Here is a 24934-nt window from a genome sequence, read left to right on the forward strand (position 1 = left end):
AGTGTAAAAAAACTACCAACCAAAAGAGGGACATCCAATCCTTCATGATCAGTGACCTTATCTCAGAGAGCAAATTTATAAAAACAGTTTTTAGCGAAAGGTGATATACAGTCCCTTCAACTTTGAATTGGGTCGACACATTCAAGACAATAGCCAGAAAAAGAACAGTTTCTGGTAAATATTTCAAAAAGAACACAGATATTCTTGATCTGAATAGAGTTTATTGTAGTTCCCCAAAATAGGAAACTTAGCAATAATGGGATCACCCAAAAAACGGCCTGTATATTCAATACTGGGTAAGAATAGAAATGAAACTCAATTTTCACTCAAAACAAGTTTACTGAAATTTCTGGTTTTTTGGGTGTGAAATAAATACAAACGTGTGATATTCACTTGATTGAATAATTTTCCTGACACTGATGATGGTAGTAAAAATTCCATCTCAAACCCTTTGAGAGTGTATAACGACAAGACTCTTTCCTTGAGATTTTAATTAGATATGAGTTTACTTTGATAATAATTTTGTACATTTATGAGTATTTAACGAATAGCTTTTCTCTATGAATAATAAATGAAAGAGACAAGTCCTGAAAAACAAATTGCAAACTGTATTAAGTAAAAAATATAATAGCATGAAAATGATCATTTCAAAAGCAATAGTTATTACTATTCTCAAGGACGGAGGAGAAGAGATGAATATCATTGGTCCCGACAACTGTAGTCTCCTTTAATTTTTACAGCTCTTGTTTGAATACAGACAGTCCTTTGACGTCAAAGTTTGTGAGAAGCTTCTTGTTAATGCTCAGTTTTGATATTTTCCCAAAGAAATTAACACAACTTTTCATTAGAAATGCCACTATCGAATCACGAAGGTAGGACAAAAACACATAAATATTAGTATAATTTTAATAAAATAGAAAGTTATGCATAAATAGAATCATTTCACTATCTCCTAAAAGCTGTACATTCGGTAACCTGTAACTACCTACTGATAGTAACATAGTATCGGCACAACTAAATAATTATTGCAGTGACGATGGCCTTGCATTAAATGCAGCCAAAACACATTATATGCAATTCTTACCGAAGAATGTCACGACTGATTTATACTTACGTCTGAATGGGAGTTCAGTCCACAGCAAGGAAAGCATGAAATTTCTTGGTCTAACTCTAGACATAAAAATGACGTGGGAACCGCATGTAAGTATGTTCAAAGCTAAGCACCATCTCATATATAATAAAAAATCTGTCTCTATTGAAGTCTTAAGGTTAATTTATTTTGGATTGGCGCAATCAGTATTGCAGTATGGCTTGTTCTAGGGTTCTTCAGCACAGTTGGTGAGGCATTCATTTCACAGAAAAAAGTATTGAGAGAAATTTTCAGAGCTCATCCACGAGAAACCTGTAAACCTCTATTCCATAAGATTCAAGTTCTGACACTTCCATGCCTTGATAATGTATGTGAAAGAAAATGAATTTATGTTTGTCACGAATAGTGACAATCATGGACATAATACACGTCAAAATGATAACATTCATGAATTATTTTCAAGATTATCGACGGGCAAAAGCTCACCAAATTATATTGGCATAAAATTGTTCAATAAAATAAAAACTTTTATTGATACCAATAGCAGTAAAATGAGGTTAAAATCTGATTTGCATTCGTTTCTCTACAGCAATATGTTCTACACGGTGGATGAATTCCTTAAATTCTAAGATGATTACATATTAATATAGTGACTGGTATACATTTTATTTACTTTATACATTCTATACATTTTAATGTGTTATGACAAAACTTTACATTTGTCTTTTGTATTACTTTTTTATGTAGCTGACTAGTCCGATATATTTCTTGCAGGATGTAAGTAATTTCTATTGTTTACATTTGTGTATGAATTTTGTGGATGAAATAAAGATTATTATTGTGATTAGACAATGAAAGTCCAAACTAATGAAATGCACCACGAAACATTGATAGACAAATTTCTGATAATCTTCTCAAAGCCACAACTATACAAAAAATTAATTTAACATAGAAAAAGACATGAAAGTAACAAGACGTTTGAGTAGAGGCATGGCAGGAAATGGAGACGATCATTTCTATGGAAAGGATGACAATGAAAAGAAAATTTGGCTATTTCTAACTAGAATTCCAGACACAATCAATGAAGAAAACATACATAAGCTGTTGCACCAACTCCACAAACACAAGTGTAAAAAAACTTCCAACCAAAAGAGGGACATCCAATCCTTCATGATCAGTGACCTTATCTCAGAGAGCAAATTTATAAAAACAGTTTTTAGCGAAAGGTGATATACAGTCCCTTCAACTTTGAATTGGGACGACACATTCAAGACAATAGTCAGAAAAAGAACAGTTTCTGGTAAATATTTCAAAAAGAACACAGATATTCTTGATCTGAATAGAGTTTATTGTAGTTCCCCAAAATAGGAAACTTTTGTCCTATTAAAACGACCGTGTAGGTCTTTCTGTTTCCGACTTAGCAATAATGGGATCACCCAAAAAAACGGCCTGTATATTCAATACTGGGTAAGAATAGAAATGAAACTCAATTTTCACTCAATACAAGTTTACTGAAATTTCTGGATTTTTGGGTGTGAAACAAATACAAACGTGTGATATTCACTTGATTGAATAATTTTCCTGACACTGATGATAGTAGTAAAAATTCCATCTCAAACCCTTTGAGAGTGTATAACGACTAGACTCTTTCCTTGAGATTTTAATTAGATATGAGTTTACTTTGATGATACTTTTGTACATTTATGAGTATTTCACAAATAGCTTTTCTCTATGAATAATAAATGAAAGAGACAAGTCCTGAAAAACAAATTGCAAACTGTATTGAGTAAAAAATATAATAGCATGAAAATGATCATTTCAAAAGCAATAGTTATTACTATTCTCAAGGACGGAGGGGAAGAGATGAACTTCAAAATTCAGGAATATCATTGGTCCTGACAACTGTAGTCTCCTTTAATTTTTACAGCTCTTGTTTGAATACAGAGGGTCCTTTGACGTCAAAGTCTGTGAGAAGCTGCTTGTTAATGCTCAGTTTTGATATTTTCCCAAAGAAATTAACACAACTTTTCATTAGAAATGCCACTATCGAATCACGAAGGTAGGACAAAAACACATAAATATTAGTATAATTTTAATAAAATAGAAAGTTATGCATAAATAGAATCATTTCACTATCTCCTAAAAGCTGTACATTCGGTAACCTGTAACTAGTTTTTTGTTTTTGTCACTTTTGTTCTCGGAGTTCTATCGCCTGTTTTGGTTCTCTTCCATTTCATTCTCCTGTTTTGAAACCAAACCTTGACCTGAAAATATAATAAAAGAAAAAATAATTGATATTATTTATTGTCATCCATGTTCGTATCCTACTTAGCTAATAATTGCAAAGATTTTTTTGAGGTGGAAAGTTGAAGTGATTATAAATTGAAACAAAATTTCAAACTATATATTGGGAAAGTAAAATTCTGAAAAGATAAATATTCGTTTTGAGGCCACTCGGCGATTTTGAAAAAAATTTTGAGTGTACATACGTATTTTGATGCGTAGATTACGAACCTGAAAGAAAAAAAGGGAGCACTCTCTTATTCACAAAGATATGGCCCTTCAAAGTTCAAAAAAGGGCAACTTGTCACCTTAATTGCCTTGGGAATTTCATGCACATTATAATTTTCACCATACAATTCAAATTGAAATCTATGAGTTATAACAAAATTGATTATGCCACACGCGTGTTGAAAACACGTTAAAAGGTAAGACCTCGTTAGTTCTCAGCTCGCATAAGTTTCTCAACTTCTGAGAGTTGTCGTTCGTATGGAGGGACACCTGATTAACTGAAAAACAGATTTTGAACAGACAGACATTTTGATGATCATAATCGCATTTTTGTTTCATGTTGTCTTTAGGTAGATAGGTTTTAACCTAGATCAAAATAAAAATCAATAGTTGTGAACATATTTCTTTTTGAGTGAATTTTATCAAAGGTCATTATTATTCGGAGAGAAGCAGTTTGGCTTTCTACTTCTTTAAAATTAAACAAAAAATTGGAAAAACAATTTTACATATAATCACTAGGCTTGTTCTGATTCTCTGCTAGAACTGTTCACAACAGTCACCCAACTGTATACTGAACATTTTGCAGCGTTATTTTCAGTTGAAAACTGACTCAGTGATTTTGGACGATTCTAAACAGTACAAAGTGAAAACTAGAACAAACCTACTGTCATTCGTGACAGGAGCTCAGTGGTTTCCTCCGGTGACATGAAGTGATGAAAGGACTGCTTTTGGGTATCACTGTTTGTTAAAAGTGAGAAAGATACTTCAAGTTTATTTCCTTGTAATTCGTTTATTATCCCAATACTTCATATATATTTCTTACATTGACCCTTTTTACATACATCAACCAACTAACACAGAACACTTATTTTCCAAGAAGCTTATATCGACTCACAGAACGCATATTAAAGAGAACTTGTCATAAAAAATTGCTATTCTCAATATGAAGACGTCATGAAAGAAATGAGTGCCTCATTATGAAATGTTATCCAAAACGATACTGCTGAGGTAAGATAAGGGCAAGTCGATATGACTGACAGAAGGAGGGTAAACATCCGATCAAGGAAACATCAAAAGAAATTTGAAAACGACCCCATTCGAAAATTCGCAAATCAAACTTTCATCAGATGACTTACCTGCCGTTCTGTGAGATCCAGCGATACCGAAATTTCATATCTCCTCAGACGTGTCAGATAGTTCGAGTGTATAAATTCCTTTTCCAATTCTCTTATTTGGTTTTTCGTGAAGGCCGTCCTCTCTTTCCTCGGTTTACTTTCAAATTCTGAATGCCTTATATCTGAAATAACATTTGAAATCTGATTATCCACATGTCAGAAAAGAACGAAACTGTTGTTTGCTCCCATTGAGGAAGTGTGCTCTGAATTTGAACCAAGGCCATCGCGAAGTTATGACGAAATTGTCGCAAATCTTGGGGAAAATCTGCCGGTTTCTGATTCATGGCAACTAGGCGATATTTAAGCGGCAGAACTTCTACTTTTTAAATGACACGATTTAGTTGATCATCAAAGAAACCGCTGCTGGATTATTATCGCGCATTTTTTCAAATGAATTGAGTGGGTTTCTTATCAGGCTTTCTGATTCAGTTGTTAGATGAGGGGTCTACCGCGTGTGTTTCTTTATAGCATTTCTTGCATAATGCATCCTCAGTATGATCGAATGTGTGAAAATGTTTGAGGTTCTTTAAGAAATTTCGTCCGTTTTAATGTCTTGTTTCATAAACTACACCATTGTATAAAGATTTCCTGGAGATTTTCTTGTCCAAAATAAGTATTTCAAGTTAGAAAATCAATGAGTTTGTTCCAAAATGCCTATTTTACTTTGATGTTTTGTGATTTGTTATTATTGAATATTAAGTTCCTGTTACAATACTGTATAATTTTGAGTAATTTCCGGTGTCCCCATTTAAAAAAGTGGGTTGAAAAATAAAACTTCACTTAGATGGCCATTACTTCAAATCTAAATGTATTTTTCATGGCTGAACAACTTTTCTAAATAACATTTCCCGAGATTTTTGGGACTATTATCCCAAAATCAAATATTTGAAGGCTCCTCGTCGTACATTACGTGTGTTGTACTATATTTTGTTGGTGTATGTTCAGTTTTAGAAGATGCACAAACTTTTATCAAGAATAACTTTTTGTCGAAAAACCCTTAATAAATAAGTTTCCCATATGGTGCATACTTTGGGGATGACACTGTATAAATTAAAGTGTGGAACCTGTCGTATGGTATATATTGGTCAAACTGGCAGAGCATTTAGGAATCGAATCCAGGAACATCATATGAGCTATGTAAATAAGAAAACAAATGGAAATTAATAAACTTAAAAATTGAAACATTCTAAGGAATGCCCAACTGTATTAGAATATATCACCATTATTGAACTTGTTTTCTTAAACACCGAGAAAGAATTATTATTGATGTAGATGGGAGGTAATATGCTTCAGGTGATCATAATTGAACATATACTTTAGGTAGAGGTTCAGGTAATTTTAGGGAAATTTCATTGGAGCATCCCTAGTTAAGATACAGTCCCTTATAGAGGGTACTTAAAATTTGTATAACAATTTTTTTCACAAGCACTAAAGAAGTTACAATATTGAAATCAACCTGACGTTTTGTACTACCAAAAAGACACTCAGCCAGAAATTTATTTGGTTTACCCCATGGTTGTAAGGGGTGGAAAACGCAACCCCTAAAATTTATTTCCAATGTAACTTTCTGTCTTATTATCTGTTTACCATTTAAAAATTCATTTCCGATAGCTTGTTTCATTCTAAACAAAAAATGTCTCTTGGGTTTTTTGCCCAAAATAAACCAGTTCGCAGAAAAACATTATTTTACGAATAACTACAGAGATACATCGTCATAAATCCAAAAATACGAAACTAATCTATCTAATAGGTCGCTATTGGCGATAGTGACAATTGAATTGGTATGACGCTGTCAGTTTGTGAATTTTCAAAATTGAATTAATACTAATTGTGTGTTGTTGTTCTGTTCTTAATTTGTTACTTTAATGATTCACTTGTTATTAAAATGGCATACACAAATGAGGAAATGGCTGATATGCACCACGTTAACGGTCTGTCCCAGGGAAATGGGTTAGAAGCTTCTAGAAGATATGCTGAAATATATCCTCAACGGCAGCATCCTTCACATAGAATCTTTGCTCAACTTCATCAACGATTACGAGAATATGGTTCATTCGACAAAAGAACGCAGGATTGTGGTCGCCATCGAGAAGTACGAACACCACAGCTTGAGGAAGCAGTACTTAATTTGATTGAAGAACAACCTACTACCAGTACTAGAAAGATTGCTTTCCAGTTAAATGTCGATCATATGACGGTATTTCGAATTTTAAAGGAACAACTCTTATACCTTCACCATCTGCCGCCCATTTTAGTCAAGTAGCACGTCAGCATTTAACTGAAACATATGCAAATCAGTGGATAGGTCGAGGAGGACCACAGAACTGGCCCGCTCGGTCCCCGGATCTCAATCCTCTCGATATCTCTATTTGGGACCATTTACAGCATTTGGTTTATCGTACTTCTGTTCGCGATGTAGAGGACTTGAGAAACCGCATCATCGATGCGTGCAGGGTAATCAGTGAGACTCAAGGAATATTTGAGCGAATACGTGGCTCAATGCGCCGACATCTAGACGCATGCGTAATGACTGAAGGTAGACATATTGAACATTTACTATGATTTCTACATGTTGTGTGTTTTGCTGTTAATAAATTATTTTTGTTTATTACACTTTTATTCGTTTGATGCAGGTACTAACTACAAAATAACAATAGATCCAGTTCGCATTTATGACGATCTATCTCTGTAGTTGTTCGTAAAATAATTTTTTCCTGCGAACTGGTTTATTTTGGGCAAAAAACCCAACAGACATTTTTTGTTTAGAATGAAACAGGCTATCGGAAATAAATTTTTAAATGGTAAACAAATAATAAGGCAAAAAGTTACATTGGAAATGAATTTTAGGGGTTGCGTTCTCCACCCCTCACAACCAAGGGGTAAACCAAATCTGTTTCAGTGCTTGTGAAAAAAATTGTTATAGAAATTTCATGTACCCCCTTTAAGGGACTGTATCTTAACAATAGATAGAAATTGATGAAAAAATTAATATTTTTTGAGAAAAATTAAAATTATTTTTTTTTGTTAAGACCTTGTATAGAGCTTTTGAAATGCTAACAATACGCACTGTGAAATAACGTAAATTGACAGAAGAATCACATTGCTATATGAGGAAACTCACACTGCAATAACAGAATTTGAATAATTATCGTCAAATAATTATAATAATAATATTTATTTCAAGAATATGCTGACTATTTCAACTTGTACACAGGCAGCATAGAATTGAATAGTGCCATAAAAACAACATTCTTTCGACATCTGAAGAGCATATTGAAAAACGGATAATGAAAGAAAATGAAAAAAAAAATAAGGAACAAAAGTAAAAAAAAAACAAAAATAATAAAAACAAACACTAAGACTGATAAACCTGAGGACATCTTTCGACATCTGAAGAGCATATTGAAAAACGGATAATGAAAGAAAATGAAAAAAAAAATAAGGAACAAAAGTAAAAAAAAAAAATAATAAAAAAAAAACACTAAGACTGATAAACCTGAGGAAAAAAAAATGTTAAGAAACGAAAGGTAATTCGTAGGTTGTCTGATAGCAGCTGCGAAGAAATTCCCATCGTTTTCAATGAAAGTGAAAGTGCAGAGATTGTGGTGATAATTATTATAAGATACAACTGTTTGCAAGGCAAAAAAGTATTGGTCATCTCTCCCCGACTGAAATGACTATCACTCCCGGACATCCTGGGAGAGATGGTCAGTCTCAATTTTTTTTAATAATGAGGTATCACTCAATTCCCATTTCAAAAATGCAAAGCTAGTTTCCGATGTCCACCCTGTGTGTGAAATAAATCTTTGAAATGCCACCCACGAAGGCTAAGATCACAATACCCGATTTGAGATTTAGAGGGAGATCAAGGGGGCTTTACTTTGTCATTCAAAGAGTCACGGATCGTTAACGAATAGATCATGCGTTCTGCATTTTGAGAACAGATGCTAACGCATTGACACTTCGTGTCAGGAGGAATGCCAACCGGTTGTTTTCACAAGAACATAATTTATTGGGTGATCACATACTAAGAGGCCGCGGTTGCGATACCTTCAAATTTCGGTTTAGGACTGTATACGCACTTAAAAAATCGGGAGTTTTCATTCATTTGTCTATGACATGATGTTTAAACTACGTTATACGTGGATTTTTCAAAAAAATGAGGTGAATTTTCAAACTTTGCGGGCTACGTACGTTCTATCAGTGTTCTTTTATGTATTTTTATGTTGGTAAACTTGTTTCGCATGTTTAGTGTAGAGCAGGGGCTCCTAAACTTCTTATAACCATATACCAAATAGTCCAGTCATTATAGTTAGTTCAGCTCGGAATTCGAGATACCCTGCTGTAAGTCTGTAAATACTTGTATATTGACACCCTAAAAGTTGTCTCAAAACCTACATATGGTAGGGTGTAAGCAACTATTAAATTTCAAGGTCAAAAGTCACAAAAATCGGTTTTTTGCGCTTTTTTTGGAAATATCTCATTTCCTATGGGTTTTTTGCTATTTGTATTTATTATCAATATTGTAGAATACAAAATTCTCTACAAATTTTGTTTAGAAAAATGTTTTATACGGTGAACCGTTTTCGAGATAGAGGGCGGAGAGCACGCGGTCACAGCATCACTTCAGGTCAACCGGTGCCTCCGGTCGAAAACGCGCCATATATAGTTGATGCAGCATTTGAGGAAGAAAATTTTTCGGCCCAGAGATTATTAGAGAGTGGAACTCAAACCTTATTGGCAGTCTATAATGCTTCGAAATCTGTGAAAAGTCTCGATCATCTTCGTTATATGCATTACGTCAAGTCTACAAAACTTAATAAACCTGTGCAGCTTTCAAATATTCCACCAACAAGTGCAGCTGCTCATCAACATTTCAACCGTGTATATTATCAAGTTCAAACTTGGTTAGGACATGATTTGCAACCCCATGTATGGGGTTGGGCAATGCGAAACGATTTTCTGGAGCCTATCATGACAATTTTACCACCTGCTCCAGAAGATTTGCTAAATACAATTTTCTGCAACTGCAAGAGTGGTTGTGGTTCGCGATGCGGATGCAGGAAATCGGGCTTGCAATGCTCTTTAGCTTGTGGCCAATGTAATGGGCAAGCTTGTCTCAATGCTCTTCCATATCAGAGCGACATTAACGAAGATGGAACCTTTGACCCCGAAATCATGGAGGAACTTGAGACAAATGTCGTTGAAGACGATAATGAAGACCAGTTTGAAATTTACCAGCAGCCAGAAGACGACGATGAAGAGGAAGAAGATGATTAAAATTATAAATTGTAGTTTTTGTACCCTTTATTCCATTTCTTTACTTTCAATAAAAATAAATGTATTCAATGATATTTTTTAATAAAAAGATTAATTCATAATTTATTTGTTTTTTTTTCATCATGTAAGAAGTTATAAATATTAATTAGGTTAAAATTCAAATATAATTCCTATATTTCCATTAACAATTCTGCAATTACATGGGCAGGTAAGTGTTGTTAAATAAATTAATACTGAATAAAAAGTGGATAAGTTAGGAAAAAAATGATAAAATATAATATAATAGTTAATAAAAATTGACAAATATTTATAATCATTGATTTATCGATAGTTCATCAACTATATATGGCGCGTTTTCGACCGGAGGCACCGGTTGACCTGAAGTGATGCTGTGACCGCGTGCTCTCCGCCCTCTATTTCGAAAACGGTTCACCGTATAAAAATTTTTTTTAAACAAAATTTGTAGAGAGTTTTGTATTCTACAATATTGATAATAAATACAAATAACAAAAAAACCCATAGGAAATGAGATATTTCCAAAAAAAGCGCAAAAAACCGATTTTTGTGACCTTTGACCTTGAAATTTAATAGTTGCTTACACCCTACCATATGTAGGTTTTGAGACAACTTTTAGGGTGTCAATATACAAGTATTTACAGACTTACAGCTGGGTATCTAGAATTCCGAGGTAAACTTACTATAATGACTGGACTATTTGGTCTATGGTTTATAAGAAGTTTAGGAGCCCCTGCTCTACACTAAACATGCGAGACGAGTTTACCAACATAAACACAGGTTTTAGCAACTAAATAGTAACTAAATCTTCTGTAAAGATCAAAGGAAAAGTATATAATTTATTGAGTTACCTTGCTACATTTATATCATGATAGCATTATTTGCGATTTCTAGGGATCAGCACGAGCAACAAAATCGTTGTTTTGGCAAGTATTTAGCTACAAATCGATGTATATTTTTTGTAATTTTGCTGGATTCGCCATGCTAGCCTGATAGGGCTGACAATCTATGAATTTGAAATAGTAGGCGGCAAATACCAACCGTTTTTTCTGAAATGTCACTAGTAACTAACCTACAAATAGAAGAATGTCACCAGAAGAAGTATTCGTTTTTAAATTGAGTTTTTTATAAAAAAAAATGTTGATTTTTCAATTGAAAAGTGACAATTAAGGTGAATAAATGCTTGTGTTTTTAAATAGTTCATCTTGTGAAAAAGAAGGCTGAAAAGTTGCTTTTTTCTGAACTTTGAAGGGCCGTAACTTTTTAAATAGGGGAGAGCGCCGCAAAATACTTAAGCACACTCAAAATTTTTTTCAAAATCGCCAGTGCCCTCAAAACGAATATTTACCGAATTTTGGCCGTTCAAATTGACCACCATTAATTAGGTGTTGTCTCAATCTTGCGAAAATGTCTCTAAAAGGTTGGTCTTCTCTCTGGATATCTCCAGTTATACAAATTGCTTGCTGCTTCTCCGTTTTCTCCCTGTTTGTTTTTTATCGGTGTTTTTAAGGTGTTTTAAATTAAACAGAAACCACTACTCAAATCAAAATTTGACAGTTACCAGTAAAGATTTGCATTTTGTTTTATCGCCGCATCGACAAAAGCCTACTTGATCAAAGTGTCTAGGTTTTAAAGTCTACACATGATTGTTGTGAAGATAAAATTCTTTCCGATGTAGTTTGTGAAAATAATAACCAACAACTCACCTGGAGAGTCTTCTGAACAAGAAGAAACATCCAACATGTCTTCTGAAATATTTCGCTCCTGGACCATAGTTTCAATTCGTTGTCCACACTGCAGGAACTCACTTCCGGAATTATAATTTTGACTCCAATTATATTCATCTTTATTTCCTTCAAACCATTCAAAACTCCGCTGAAGATGGAAAAAATACTCTTGCGGACTTTGGAAGTTCACTGTTGTCATGTTGTCGGGGAAAATGAAGTTCTGAATTTCAGCGGGGTAACTTTCCGACGAATAATCACTGTAAGGGGACGGTTTCGGGGGGCAAACAAAGTTCGAACTGACGTGGTTATACACCTGAGGGGCTGTAATTGAAGTCGCGATTTCACTTTCCAAGTACGGTTCCATTTTTACACTGGCGGTGCTGATATACATCATGAAATTATTAAAATTTTGTCACATACTAACGAAATTAGGATTTTACTCACACTGGCTTGGTAAAGCAATTAACTTGAGATGCTGTCGCGTTGATTTTAAAGACACCTCATTAACATTTGGCATATATCCGGGACACCAATCAGGGCCTTCGTTCGGTGGTTGTGGGTGGTGTTAAAATTAGTTGTGGATGTAATTGGTTGGGGGTTCACTAGATTCAACTGTGATTTATTTCTTCTCCTCGGTTGTTCCTTTTGTTTCTTTATTTTTTTGTGAAATATATTTATTGTTTGAGTAGGCGGTCATTTTTCTCTGTTAATTGCTGTGCTGAAAGAATTATCAGAATTGATTCAATTAATTATTGTATACAGGGCTTCCAAAAATTCTTTCATAAAAATGAAATTTTTTAGATCAACTCAAGAAAAGATATATCGCATCAAAAACTTTAACCAAAAAGATGTTTCAGGACTAGATATATAAAACTTTAGCCAAAAAGATGTTTCAGGCCTAGATTTATCGCATTAAAAACTTTAACCAAAAATATGTTTCAGGACTAGATATATCCCATCAAAAACTTCAGCTAAAAAGATGTTTCATGACTATATATATATCGCATCAAAAACTTTACTCAGAAAGATGTTTCCGGACTAGATACATCCCATCAAACACTTCACCCAGAAAGATGTTTCAGGACTAGATATATCCCATCAAAAACTTTAGCCAAAAAGATGTTTCAGGACTAGATATATCCCATCAAAAACTTTAGCTAAAAAGATGTTTCATGACTAGATATATCGCATAAAAACTTTACCCAGAAAGATGTTTCAGGACTAGATATATCCCATCAAAAACTTTAGCCAAAAAGATGTTTCAGGACTAGATATATCCCATCAAAAACTTTAGCTAAAAAGATGTTTCATGACTAGATATATCGCATAAAAACTTTACCCAGAAAGATGTTTCAGGACTAGATATATCCCATCAAAAACTTTAGCCAAAAAGATGTTTCAGGACTAGATATATCCCATCAAAAACTTTAGCTAAAAAGATGTTTCATGACTATATATATCACATCAAAAACTTTACCCAGAAAGATGTTTCCGGACTAGATATATCGCATCAAAAACTTTAGTCAGAAAGATGTTTTAGGACTAGATATGATCCGATCAGGTACTTCATGTGGTATTTTGGTAAAAAAACTTTGTAATACAATAAACTCCAGGTTTTAAAAAACACTCCTTTTTTATGATAACTTTGAAATTACTATAGATATTGTTGCACGAACATTTTGTGAAATGGGAAGTTTCGAATTAGATAATAATTTCAAAAGAGTATGAAGTACTGTAAGAACACAAGAAATGGTGGTAGTTGTTTTTAATTCAGTTTATGTATATCCCAGATTGAGTAGACGAAAACTGGGAATAATTTCAATACCTCACAAGTTCTTCTCTGAGAAATTCTTAATAACATTTTATTATATTCCTGTTGCAGCCAAGGGGTACAGTTTACTCCCTTCCGATTTTTCCTTACGATGAGCTTGATGGATTCTTCAAAAAATGAATAAAAATCTGCACCAGAACTGCAACTTTGAGCGATGTTAACTCGACAGTACACTTTATCGTGTGCATCGTACATTTCATATGTCACGTTTCTTCTCTTGGATCTAGAGGCGTCATATCAGACAATCTGCCTATCTACCTATGTGAGTTTTCACCAAAACGCTTCCAAAACGGTGCGGTGGATAGATGTACTCCCTTAGAATGGCCGGCTAGATCACCTAATATGATGCCCTTGGATTTATTTGTGGGAACTCGTGAAATGTTTGAAGTACACAACTGCAGACCATTTCGGAGCTCATGGATATAAAAAGAAGTGTTTGCAATGAGTTTTTAATATTTTTTCCTAAAATTTATGATGAAAATAAATCAGTGTTGAATTGATAATCAAAACATCTATCAAATGAGCTAGCACAAGACCTCACGTTCCATTTTTGAAAAAAAAGTTGAAAGTGCCATCTCGACTACGAGTGATGCATTTTATCCGACTTTGATATCTTGTCCCAGTTGAAAGTCAAGATATTCTACTTTGTCTGAATGTTTAGAAGGAACAATTTGGAATCAATGTCTAAGACCAATAAACAGAAATGTTTCGAATCACCATCCACTAGCTGTTTTCAATATTTTGCAGGAATATCGCAAAACTTATTTGACTTTTTTTTCTAAATACTAACTAACTAATACTAACATTTCATCTTTAGAACGTTCAGAAACCCAGTCCATGTAATAAGTTAAAAAATATTTGTAGCCAATAAAGAAACAATTTAATTTCAAGTTCTTGAGGAGCTCAGGATAAACCACCAGGGGATGTAAAATTTTCTATATCGTTTGAATTTTTTCATTTCAAAAACCTATAGTTACAACTTACAACACATACATTGATGTTCAACTATTCACCAAATTGCGGATAAAATAGAGGTCTGTTTAAAAAATTAGGTGAATGTTCAAATTTCGCGGGCTACATATATTCGATTATCTTTTTTTTTTTAATTTTTCAAATTTAGGCAATTTTTTCAACTGCCCGCGTATACTTTTCCAGCTTATATCAAGTGAGAAAGGCTGATAACCCTCACAAAACTAATAGATATCCTCAAATTTGCTTTTCCTCCGAAACTATTTCTTATCATCCCATCGCTAAGCAATGAAAGTATTAATGACCAAGAAAGACTAGTTTTATTCAAATAATCTGGCTGTCATAACTAGTTGCAGAGAGTCGGGTTCAGAAACCCAACGCTTGTATCGATAACAAAAAACAACCACAGAAAAAGTCAGTAGTGACTAAGTAATGACCCCTGAACAAACAAAGCAGGGAGTTCGTATTTTAGTTGACAGATTTAAAGTGTTTTGTGACAACATTTGTGTTTTGTTTCGACCAAATAAGGTAAAGACGCATTTACTACTTTGTTTATCTCACATCAACAATATCTTTGATGATATGATATTCGTTAAAATGTGGATTTGGCGGTGTCGTCCAAGAAATGGTTCTTGAGTATTCTACGTACTGGAACTATGATAATAGGTGTTGCTTCTACTTCCAGAAGTACTAACTGCCTGCAATCAATATTTGTTTCTTTACCAAGTCACTTTTTTTATAGTAATTCACTTGTTGAAGTAACTGAATTAATAATATAAGTAGGAAGTGACCAACACGAGAATATCTGAAGTATTAATCTTACATGAATGTAATCCACGGTATGGTTTTATACAACTCTGCAAATCAAATCTGTAAAACCCCGAATGATTCTTGATTTTTATGATCATTTAGCTTGTGATGCTCTGTTTGGAACCTTTATTGTGGTTATGAATAGTACTGAAAACTTGTCTATTTCACCCAATAGTTGCGAATGTGCGTGTTGATCATGCTTTAATCAGGCATTTATCTTTGTTTGTTTGATGGATATAGTATAAGTAACTGAAGTACTTATGTTGTGCTTTCCACCACTCGTGTTATTCAATTAATTGGCATTTATATTGATCGAACATCATTTTTTGCGGAGGAAAATTAGTTTTTTATCGACCTTATTTGACGTTTGAGAACACAATAATTGATGCAAATTGATTTGTATTTCTTTCTTTTTAACGGTTTTTTTTTGTATACTAATGGAAAGTTGTAAATATTTTGTTGCGTTGAATACAAATCAGAAAGAAAAAAGCGGCACTCTCCCTTATTTACAAAGTTACGGCCCTTCAAAGTTCAGAAAAGGGCAACTTTTCAGCCTTCTTTTTCACAAGATAAACTATTTAAAAACACAAGCATTTATTCACAAGGTCACCTTTACACCTTATTCCCCCTTAATTGACACTTTTCAATTCAACAATCAACATTTTTCTTGTACACACACTTAATTTAAAAACGAATGCTTCTTCTGGTGACATTCTTCTATTTCTAGGTTAGTTACTAGTGACATTTCAGAAAAACGCGGTTGGTATTTGCCGCCGCCTACTATTTCAAATTCGTAGATACACCACCAAAAACCAATTTAAGATCTAAAGAATGAAGGCAAATAACATTTGAATTACTTTTGGATTATTGACAGCATCAGTCGTACTAACCATGACATTAACCTTAAAAACGTGAAATACAAACATACATAACAAAAAAGCAGCTCCGTACATTTTTTTACATTCTTATTGGAAAAATGTTGATTGTTGAAGTGAAAAGTGTCAAGGAAGGAGTAAAAAAAGGGTAAAGGTGACCCAGTGAATAAATGCTTGTGTTTTTAAATAGTTTATCTTGTGAAGAAGAAGGCTGAAAAGTTGCCCTTTTCTGAACTTTGAAGGACTAACTTTGTAAATAAGGGAGAGCGCCGCGTTTTCCTTCCGGATTCGTAATCTTCGCATCAAAATACGTAAGTATAGTCAAAAATTTTTTCAAAATCGCCGGGTGCCCTCAAAACGAATATTTACCACATCATCAATCAATAAACATCATGTAGGTAAGTAGGTATTATTGAAAAAGTTATGTCTTTTGTGAAAAAATACCTCTGATAAATGGAAATATTCAACAGAGCATTCTAGTAATTCATACTCTACGTCATCTAAAAACGTAATATCAATATATTTTTTTTTTAAATGTCGAGTACCGAAATACTTGCCATATTTGAATATGTCTTACGAGATTAAATAATTATTATATCACTGTTATTTATTATATGTTTTGACTAAGAAGCTAATTAGTTTTACAGAGCATAGTTTCGGAACATATTACCTCAAAAGGGCCGAGAATGTTGTCGAAATTTAAAATAGGGTTGAAAAATAAGCACCGCCGGCTCTTTTGATAGTTACAATATGTGTTTTGAACTGTTATGTAAGATGTATTGCAAATGGGTGTGAATCGACCCTTTAGGCGCCACTTTTTTAGAATAGTTATATTTTTATATCCACCATAAATTAGGCGTAATTTTCATATACGGGAAAATGATACTGACGGTCGCAGAGACGTAACTTATTTTGCATGGGCGGATCAAGTATTTCGTTTTGGGGAGATACACACAGAAGCTTCAAAATAAATCGCTTCGACTATTTCTTCTAGTTTATAGATTTCAGTATTATGTCTATAAATTTTATGATTTCATTTACTTCGCAGACTTGTTCAACCCACACATTTACAATCAAATATCAGAGTCTCAGTTTTCAAATATGCTGAAATACAATATTAATTTCCACAATTGATAAATTCAAAAATTATATTTCTGATTTTTGAAACTTCCCTACTATGTGAATATTCCACCTCAGAAAACTGTCTAAACTATATTCCATCCGAGATTGAGTAAATTTACACGAGAACATATGAATGTAATTTTTCACCAGAGCTCAAAAAATTATAAAATATTGCAATGGACTTTCAATGCATTTCAATGTATAATTTCAGAACTATAAATTTGCACTTTAACTGGAAGAAAGATATTGAAAATATTATACAAGGTGACGCAAAAGTACATACATGATTAATCTGATGGTATGAAATGAAAAAAATCATTAAGTTGTTTGTGATGACTTTCTTTAGTTAATAAGAGTTGTGAATATCACTAAGTGCGTTACATTGTCTCAGTTTTGAAGTTTCTGTGACATGTAAATGTGTTTGTTAGTCGTTATGGTTTTATTTAATTCCTTGGGTTGAAAAGTGGCAAGTTACTTTTTGAAAATGAATACGAAAATAGAATTTTCAATCTTCCAAGTGAAAGAAATACCTTATTTTACTGAGAGAAGATTATTTTATTTACTGTTGCTATTCACATTTCTGACGTGATGGTAGCTATCACATCATGGAAGATGTTTCTCATGTCAGCAAAATCAAATATAGTATTATGCCCCGCAACAATTTTTTTGTATCAGCCCAAATTAAGTCAATCGGATTAAGTTTGCAGTGATATGGTGGTAGCCTTAAAACAATTTTATTTTGAGCTTTAGCCATTTCATCAATAATATATTTATCATATTTTTTGTGCTTATTAACTATTGCTAAGAGTTTCACTTAAAGTAATGTTTCTTCAGATTGGATACTTTTAGAAGGGAGCCAGTCTTGAAAATAAGATTTCTTTGATGCTGTAGTGGTCAATTTTTCCAGTTTCCTAGTTTTTACTGCAACAATACAGTTATACAAATTGTCCTATATCTCGGGCTTATTAGCCGTGGTCTGCAGGTTGTTATACCTGACGTATCGTCTGCCACTGCGGCAGACAGTATCAAAGGCGTGATCAACCGTGCTCGTCTTTGATAATATATGCCACAGTATACTATATGCCTAGAAATACTTTCCTCCATAGAGGAAAACTACTTTTCCTCTTATTTTCTTTCCTTGGGGGAAACGTTCCTTTTCCCCTGAGGAGGAAAATAGTTTTCCCTCTAAGGAGGAAAGCACTTCTCTTCCCTAGGGAGGAAAATACTTTTCTTCCTAGGGAGTAAAGTACTTTTTTTCCAGGGGAAGTATGAGTTGACTATTACCAGAATACAGGATATACAAAACAATCTAAAAATCACGGAAAGAGTTTGAATGTAATCAAATTTAATAATTTTCAATAAACTTGAGATATGAGGGAGGAGAACTTCCCCACTGAAGGAAAAGTACTTCTCTTCCTAGGGAGGAAAGTACTTTTCCCCCTAAGAAGGAAAGTACTTCTGATTTTTAGGGAGGAAATTACTTTTCCCCTAGAGAGGAAAGTACTTCTCTTCTTTAGGGGAAAACAGGAGTTTCCTCCCTGAAGGAAAGTGTGTACTTTCTATAGGGGTAGAAGGAAATTATTCTGAATGCATAGCTAGAAATGATTTGTCAAGGTCTTCGATAGTTTTCGATCAACTTCATCTTCATCGGCACTTTCTCGTAGCGATATAAGTCTGTTCCTTCAGTGAAAACGCTAGGAGCAATATGTCGCTTAGTTGTTGATCTCGTTGTCCATCTTGTTGATTCAGTAAATACCTCTGGTAATATATCCACTCTTCTTTCAGCCTCATTCAGCTTATGTTGCGTCTCACCAGTCCTCTTTTGTGCCACACCCTTTTTCTTTGGTAGTTCACCCGCTCGCTTATTTTGCACCTCTGGCACCCCTTTTTGTGCTTCTCCTACCTCTTCTACTGCCTCCGACGCTTCTTTGGCCAGTTTTTCTGTGGATTCTCTGGCCGCTTTGAGTTTTGCCTGCATAATAACTATTTGTGGTGCAGCTGTCGTAGTTGTTGTGGTGGTGGGCATCGTCTGATCGAGACAGGACTGCAAAATATGCAAGAAAAAAAGAAAAGCTAGTAAAGTCAGGGCAGTGAGGGCTACACTACGACTCTTCTTTTTTCCGTAGTTTCCTCCGCCACTGTAGTGATGTATGTATCTGAAATTTGAGAGGATTTGTTAGAATGTTTGACAAATTATTGCTGATATTTTGTTGTATGTGTATGTCTTCAGAAGGACAATTGAGTACCTCAAATGGGTTTGGGCTTTGAAATAAAGGATTCAAAATGGTTTATCAGCTGTCTTCCTCACTAGGGAACAGCCCTTGGTCAACTTTCATTATGTATGGTCGGACTGCATCCTTTGACATCATGCAGAAAATAATTCATTAGTGTTGGCATCCTAATTTTACCATGCTGATACATATACAATCTTGTCTCAGATTAGAAGAAAAGTAAAAAAATTCTCAAAAATGAGGACTTTCATAACTGTAATAGGAATAGGGTATATTAACCATTTTCAAGATTGGATTTGGGACAGAAAGCATATGGATTCCTGCAGATTGAATATCTGTGAACAAGTTCAGATCAAGGAAATATACACAAACTGAAAAACGAATTGTATGCCTTCTTGAAACCAAAGACATTTCATTATCTGAGAGAGTATCTGCGAGCATAAGCACATCCCAATGGTAAACCTTTATTTCATCTTTGGGAAGAAAAACTGTGCTTGTTGATGAAAAAACAAAGTTGCAATTAGAAGTACATTCATTTTATTTTAAGGAAGAAATACCAAACCCCGACAATTTTGGGAGTCTTGAAAGAAAACCAAAGAGTGTCTCCATTGAAAGGTAGAACGAAATTGTGGAATACTTCAAAGGAATCAAATCAGCTGAGAAAAAGAAACAGAAAATCGCTCCTAATTGAAAATAATGAAATTATTTGCTGGAGAAGACATTACCTAAGGCAGATGGGATAGGTTAAGTTAGGTTTAAAGCGAGTGGGTCTATTCGATCCTCAACTGCAACCCGCAAGAGTTTATTCTGGCTCACACCTTTTGACACTCGACCAAATAAAGCCAGCGCCTCACCAGTCCTCTTTTATGCCACACCCTTTTTCTTTGGCGGTTTACCCACCACCCGTCAATGAACACCTTGGAGAGATCTAATCCTGGAAGATTCTGTCAGAAGTTCATGAATCTTCTTGTCATCCAGGTGTTCAATGTTTGTTTGGCAAAGCCTAAAGCGATGTCAATGACAGGTTCTGGTCCTATGAAGCTGCCTGCAGAGTCCCTCCTTTGCAAGGCAGTCAGCAACATCGTTGCCTTCCAGGCCAGTTTGTCCTGGAATCCAGACAAGAGACAATCTGTTAAGTCTTCCTATCGAGGAGAGTCGTTTATGGCATTTTGCTAGCAATTTAGACGTTGCTCGGTAGGTGCCAAGAGCTTTCAACACCGCTTGACTGTCCTAGAATATTTTTATTGACTTGTGTATGAGATTGAATTCTTCAAATCTCTCTGCACATAATTCATAGCGTAAATTTCGCTTGGAATACAGTCGCATAGGTTCCTAGGCAGGTTGATATATCTGTCCTGGGTCTGCGACTGAAAACACCTGCACCAGAAGCTGAAGGTGTTTTTGATTGATTCATCTGTAAACCAACAACTATCTGCTCTTAATATTTCCTTCTCCCGGAGGATCGACTTCTCTCTATACGGTAACAGTACTTTTTAAGGAAGTTCTTAGTTGATAGTTGGAGGCATAAATTCAGAGGTCATTATCAGAATGCTAGAGGCTTCTAGTGTCAACCAACAATCTGTTGTACTCTGCATTAAATGCAGAGTACAACAGATTGTTGGTTGTAGGTTAAGAATGAGCGAAATCTCGAATTTCAGAAAGGACAAAAACCAAAATAAATACATCTCAGTTCCATACCACCAATATACAAGGAACTTTGGAAAGATTTTCAAGGAACTAGGTATGAAGGTGGTTTTTAAAACAAGTCATACACTACAGAGCCTTTTGGGAAGTCCAAAAGACAAAGTCGAGAATTTGGAAAAGTCTAGAATTTACGAAATTAAATGTAAGGGCTGCGATGCAAAATGTTATGGACAGACAAAAAGATCTATTAAAGTAAGATATAAGGAACACATAGCACACTCAAAATATGGAAGACCTGAAAAATCAGCAGTCGCCCATCATATTTTGCAACAAAACCATTCCATAGACTTCAGTTCATTAAGAATAGTTAGACAAGTTAACAACAACAGGAAACTAGATGCCTATGAGATTGTAGAAATAATATGAATAACGATGACGGACCTATACCAAAGAGCATACTATATAGCTTGTTAAAATAAAATAAAATAATTTTTTTGGGTTTACTGATTACTACATAAGGACACGTTGCAAAAATAAATTTGGATAGGCAATATTGTGAAATTAATTTAGGTTGGTATACCTGTATGGTTGGTACGCCTGGATGGTTTACCAGTATGGGTTACCTTTATAGCATAAATAGGATTAGCTCGCACTACTTCTCTTTGAAGATGATCACTTGGTGATCGAAACACGTGTCGAGGTGTTAAAAATAACGATTTGGTGTTGGAAAAAAACTCCAGTAATATTCGATAATGAATGTTTATAAGCATGTCCTTTGAAAACTATGGTTTTCCTAAATAATCGTCTTTGTTTCAATTATCGTGGGTTTGGGGCAATAATAAATTCAAATTAGATATGTGTAATTTGATATTCGGTTCAAGAAAACATTTCAAAGAAGGGGGGGCAATTATTTTGAAAACTGCATCAAAGACGTTGTTTCTCAAATTTGGGATACACCACATAAATGTTGAAAGCAAAGAAGATTATCCAATAAATTAATCGAGCTGTATATTATTTTCAATAAATAGTTTTCGCTCATCAAGATTCATACTGTATTTTCACAAAATAAAAATGTTACTCACGTGTGTCCGCCATTTTCATACCCTTCTTCATGCGGATGATACCCTTCTTGGTTGTGGTACCCTTCATGGGGATAATACCCGCCATCATTGTAGTGTTTCCTAACGATTTTACTACTGGCAGCCGTTTTCTCGGTCACTGTTGACGGTAAATCAGGCTTGACCGCCCCGCTTATATGATTTCCCAAAAGGGAGTTTATCACCATAGGAGCTAACGCCGACATTTTTTCTGTTCATGTGTGTCTGTAATGAGTGACCTAACAGGAATAAAATGTTTGTTACATCGTCGTGTCGTCTAACTGGACCAAAAATTACTGCATTCTACTCGAAATAAGTGGTTGCTGTTTCGTGAGATTTATGCCACCCGCTGTTATCAAGCTCACCGATGAGAAACGTCTTAACGTTCATCGAAGTACCAAGGCATGACTGACAAATGTTTCATAAACCTCTAATTTAACGAGAAGTTTTCACCCCGGTTTGTGTTTTGTTTTCTGATGCCCGAAAGGGTCTGCAAAATGGCGCAGATGTCTGTCGGATGTAATACACTATCCGGCGTGGTTTAAGCCAGAGAAGTAAATGTTTCCTGACGGTATTTGCTGAGTTATACTGTATACTTACCAAATATTTCTGAAATATTTCTTACTTTGTATTTACTCGATATTGTCAATGAATTTCTGCACAAGTAAGATTGTTACATTGTTTACGCAAGATCAGGGACTGTCAATGGGATCGCCACTGTCACCAGTTATAGTCAACATATATATGGGGTGGTTTGAAACTCTGGCCATTGAAGAAGCCCACAAGAAGTCCCAAGTCTGGTTGATATACGTTGACGACACCTTCAATTGGTTTGAATCTTATTTATCTGAGCGTAGTCAAATTGTTAAAACGACTAATTATTCTGAGGAAGGAAAAATAAAAACTGTGGAGTTCCACAAGGTTCAGTCCTAGGTCCACTATTATTTCTTTTGTATATAAATGATCTGACACCTATTGATATTGAAGGAGAGTTCACACTATTCGCTGACGACACTACAATTTTATGGCATGATCAAAATCCCGCTGAACTTCAAACAGTAAAAATCATGATATTAGCAATATAAAAAGATGGTGTGACGCAAATCTTCTCAGTTTTAATATCTCTAAAACGAACGCAATTTGCTTCAAATGTTCCATCAACAATTTGCAAATTGACAACATCTTTGTTGAGAATAAACCATCAACCAAATTTCTGGGACTATCTATTGACACTGATTTGAAATTTGAAGACCATATCAAGAGTCTCAAATCAAAGTTACCCTCATGGTCTTATTCTGTGAGGCTGACATCTTATGAGTTGGGATTTGCTGCTGCCAAAGTAACATATCACTCTCTTATAGAATTTCATGTACGATATGGAATTCTTTTCTGGAGTGCATGTACTTTGACAACACTGCAATCAATTTTAGTTATACAGAAAAGAGCTGTACGTTTTCTGTGTAAAGCAAAACCACGAGATTCTTGCAGACCACTGTTTAAGGAAAAGAAAATCCTCACTGTAATATCTATTTTTATTATCGAAACTATATGTCTCATAGCAAAACATCAAAATCAATTAACACAATTAATTCAATTAACACAAACGCCACTCGACAAAAAACAACTTTAATTTGCCCATTCCAAAATATTCCCTCATTGAAGACTCTTTCATTTATAATGGGTTAAAAATTTTCGATCACCTTCCATCAAATCTGGAATTTGCATACAGTAACGAAAACTTTAGGGAAGTTTTGAAGGATTTTTTGTGGCTGACTCGTTTTATGTAATCAATATTGAAAATTTTCCAAATAAACTCTTATTGGCTATATTCGTGCAAATGATGTATTGTGCTATGTAAATACTAATTGTTTTTGTTTTTTTTTTGTTCTTTGTACATATGTTCAATAACTACCTGAAATTTTATTCAACAACTACCTAACGTATTCCAAAAACACTTTATTGGGAGATTTACACTAAATTGTTTTACAAAAACGCAACACGTGTTTCGCCATACAATGGCTTCATCTGGCGTGTCTTTCAACTAATTCTACACATTCCATACTAAATATATATATAGTTTATAGAGTACCTGAAATCAAAGTACCTGTAAACGAAGTACCTGGATTTTAAGTAGCTGATATTTTACCTGAGTTTCTAACGATTTAAATTACCTGCACTTATGTACCATTTTCACATTTGAAAAAATATATTCAGTAACGAAGAACTCGTGTCCTTCTGCTAAAAGATGGTTTGCAAATGTGGAATTGGTCTTTCTATTTACAAAACTACTCCTATATTCTTTAATTCGTTGGAAAAATGTTCTTCCTGTTTGGCCAATATACAGTTTTGGACAAGAGCCACAAGTCAGCTTATATACTCCTGATCTATCCGACACCGAAGTTTTGTCCTTATTGTTTTTAATAAATTTACTTAGGTTATTATTCGTTCTATAAGCTACGTTTACGCCTTCTTTCTTCAAAAAACGGGCAATATTCCTCAGTCCTTAATGAAAATTTTCAGTATTTTGAAAAATGAGAATACTGAACTGTTTGGTAAA

The 24934-nt window shown here is 34.3% G+C and overlaps 3 protein-coding genes across 8 annotated transcripts in view; 1 reads left to right on the forward strand and 2 right to left on the reverse strand.

Moving 5' to 3' along the window:
• Positions 1-3169: 3169 nt before the first annotated feature.
• On the reverse strand, positions 3170-15865 carry LOC141485742 (uncharacterized). Of its 4 annotated transcripts, XM_074183143.1 has the most exons (5): positions 15422-15865; positions 12243-12516; positions 11778-12178; positions 4738-4898; positions 3170-3354 (listed from the first exon to the last, which is right to left on the reverse strand). In XM_074183143.1, the coding sequence occupies exons 3-5, from the start codon at positions 12160-12162 to the stop codon at positions 3259-3261; spliced, it is 642 nt and encodes a 213-aa protein (XP_074039244.1). In that variant the 5' UTR covers positions 12163-12178; positions 12243-12516; positions 15422-15865; the 3' UTR covers positions 3170-3258. The 4 variants fall into 4 exon arrangements, with proteins under 4 accessions (XP_074039244.1, XP_074039240.1, XP_074039242.1 ...); XM_074183139.1 differs by having other exon boundaries at positions 11778-12516; positions 15422-15864; XM_074183141.1 differs by lacking the exon at positions 15422-15865 and adding an exon at positions 13624-13711 and having other exon boundaries at positions 11778-12516.
• The window catches only part of LOC111505359 (aminopeptidase N), a 120951-nt gene continuing 110994 nt past the window's right edge, over positions 14978-24934 (forward strand). Inside the window, exon 1 of the mRNA XM_074183116.1 lies at positions 14978-15126. The gene's annotated coding sequence lies outside the window, so the exon portion shown is untranslated. The remainder of the gene's footprint in view (positions 15127-24934) is intronic.
• Positions 18722-24934, reverse strand: part of LOC111505360 (uncharacterized) — a 48830-nt gene continuing 42617 nt past the window's right edge. For 2 of the 3 annotated variants that reach the window (XM_074183133.1, XM_074183134.1), the window contains 2 exons: positions 22363-22616; positions 18722-19561 (listed from right to left, as the gene is read on the reverse strand). In XM_074183133.1, the coding sequence (XP_074039234.1) occupies positions 19015-19561; positions 22363-22583 (768 nt within the window). In that variant the 5' untranslated portion in view covers positions 22584-22616 and the 3' untranslated portion in view covers positions 18722-19014. The remainder of the gene's footprint in view (positions 19562-22362; positions 22617-24934) is intronic. The other variant, XR_012467397.1, reaches the window with a different exon arrangement.

This window comes from Leptinotarsa decemlineata, unplaced genomic scaffold (genome assembly GCF_025532065.1).
Source record: "Leptinotarsa decemlineata unplaced genomic scaffold, Ldec_3_MD MMD2_tig00026330_RagTag_RagTag, whole genome shotgun sequence".
In the NCBI taxonomy this organism is placed as follows: Eukaryota; Metazoa; Arthropoda; class Insecta; order Coleoptera; family Chrysomelidae; genus Leptinotarsa; species Leptinotarsa decemlineata.

Coding starts and splice junctions, on each gene's coding strand:
- LOC141485742 (XM_074183139.1), bottom strand. CDS start 12,192: ATGATGTATATCAGCACCGCCAGTGTAAAAATGGAACCGTACTTGGAA. Junction 4,899..11,777: donor TTGTTCAGAAGACTCTCCAG/GTGAGTTGTTGG, acceptor ATGTTATTTCAG/ATATAAGGCATTCAGAATTT. Junction 3,355..4,737: donor TGGATCTCACAGAACGGCAG/GTAAGTCATCTG, acceptor TTATATTTTCAG/GTCAAGGTTTGGTTTCAAAA.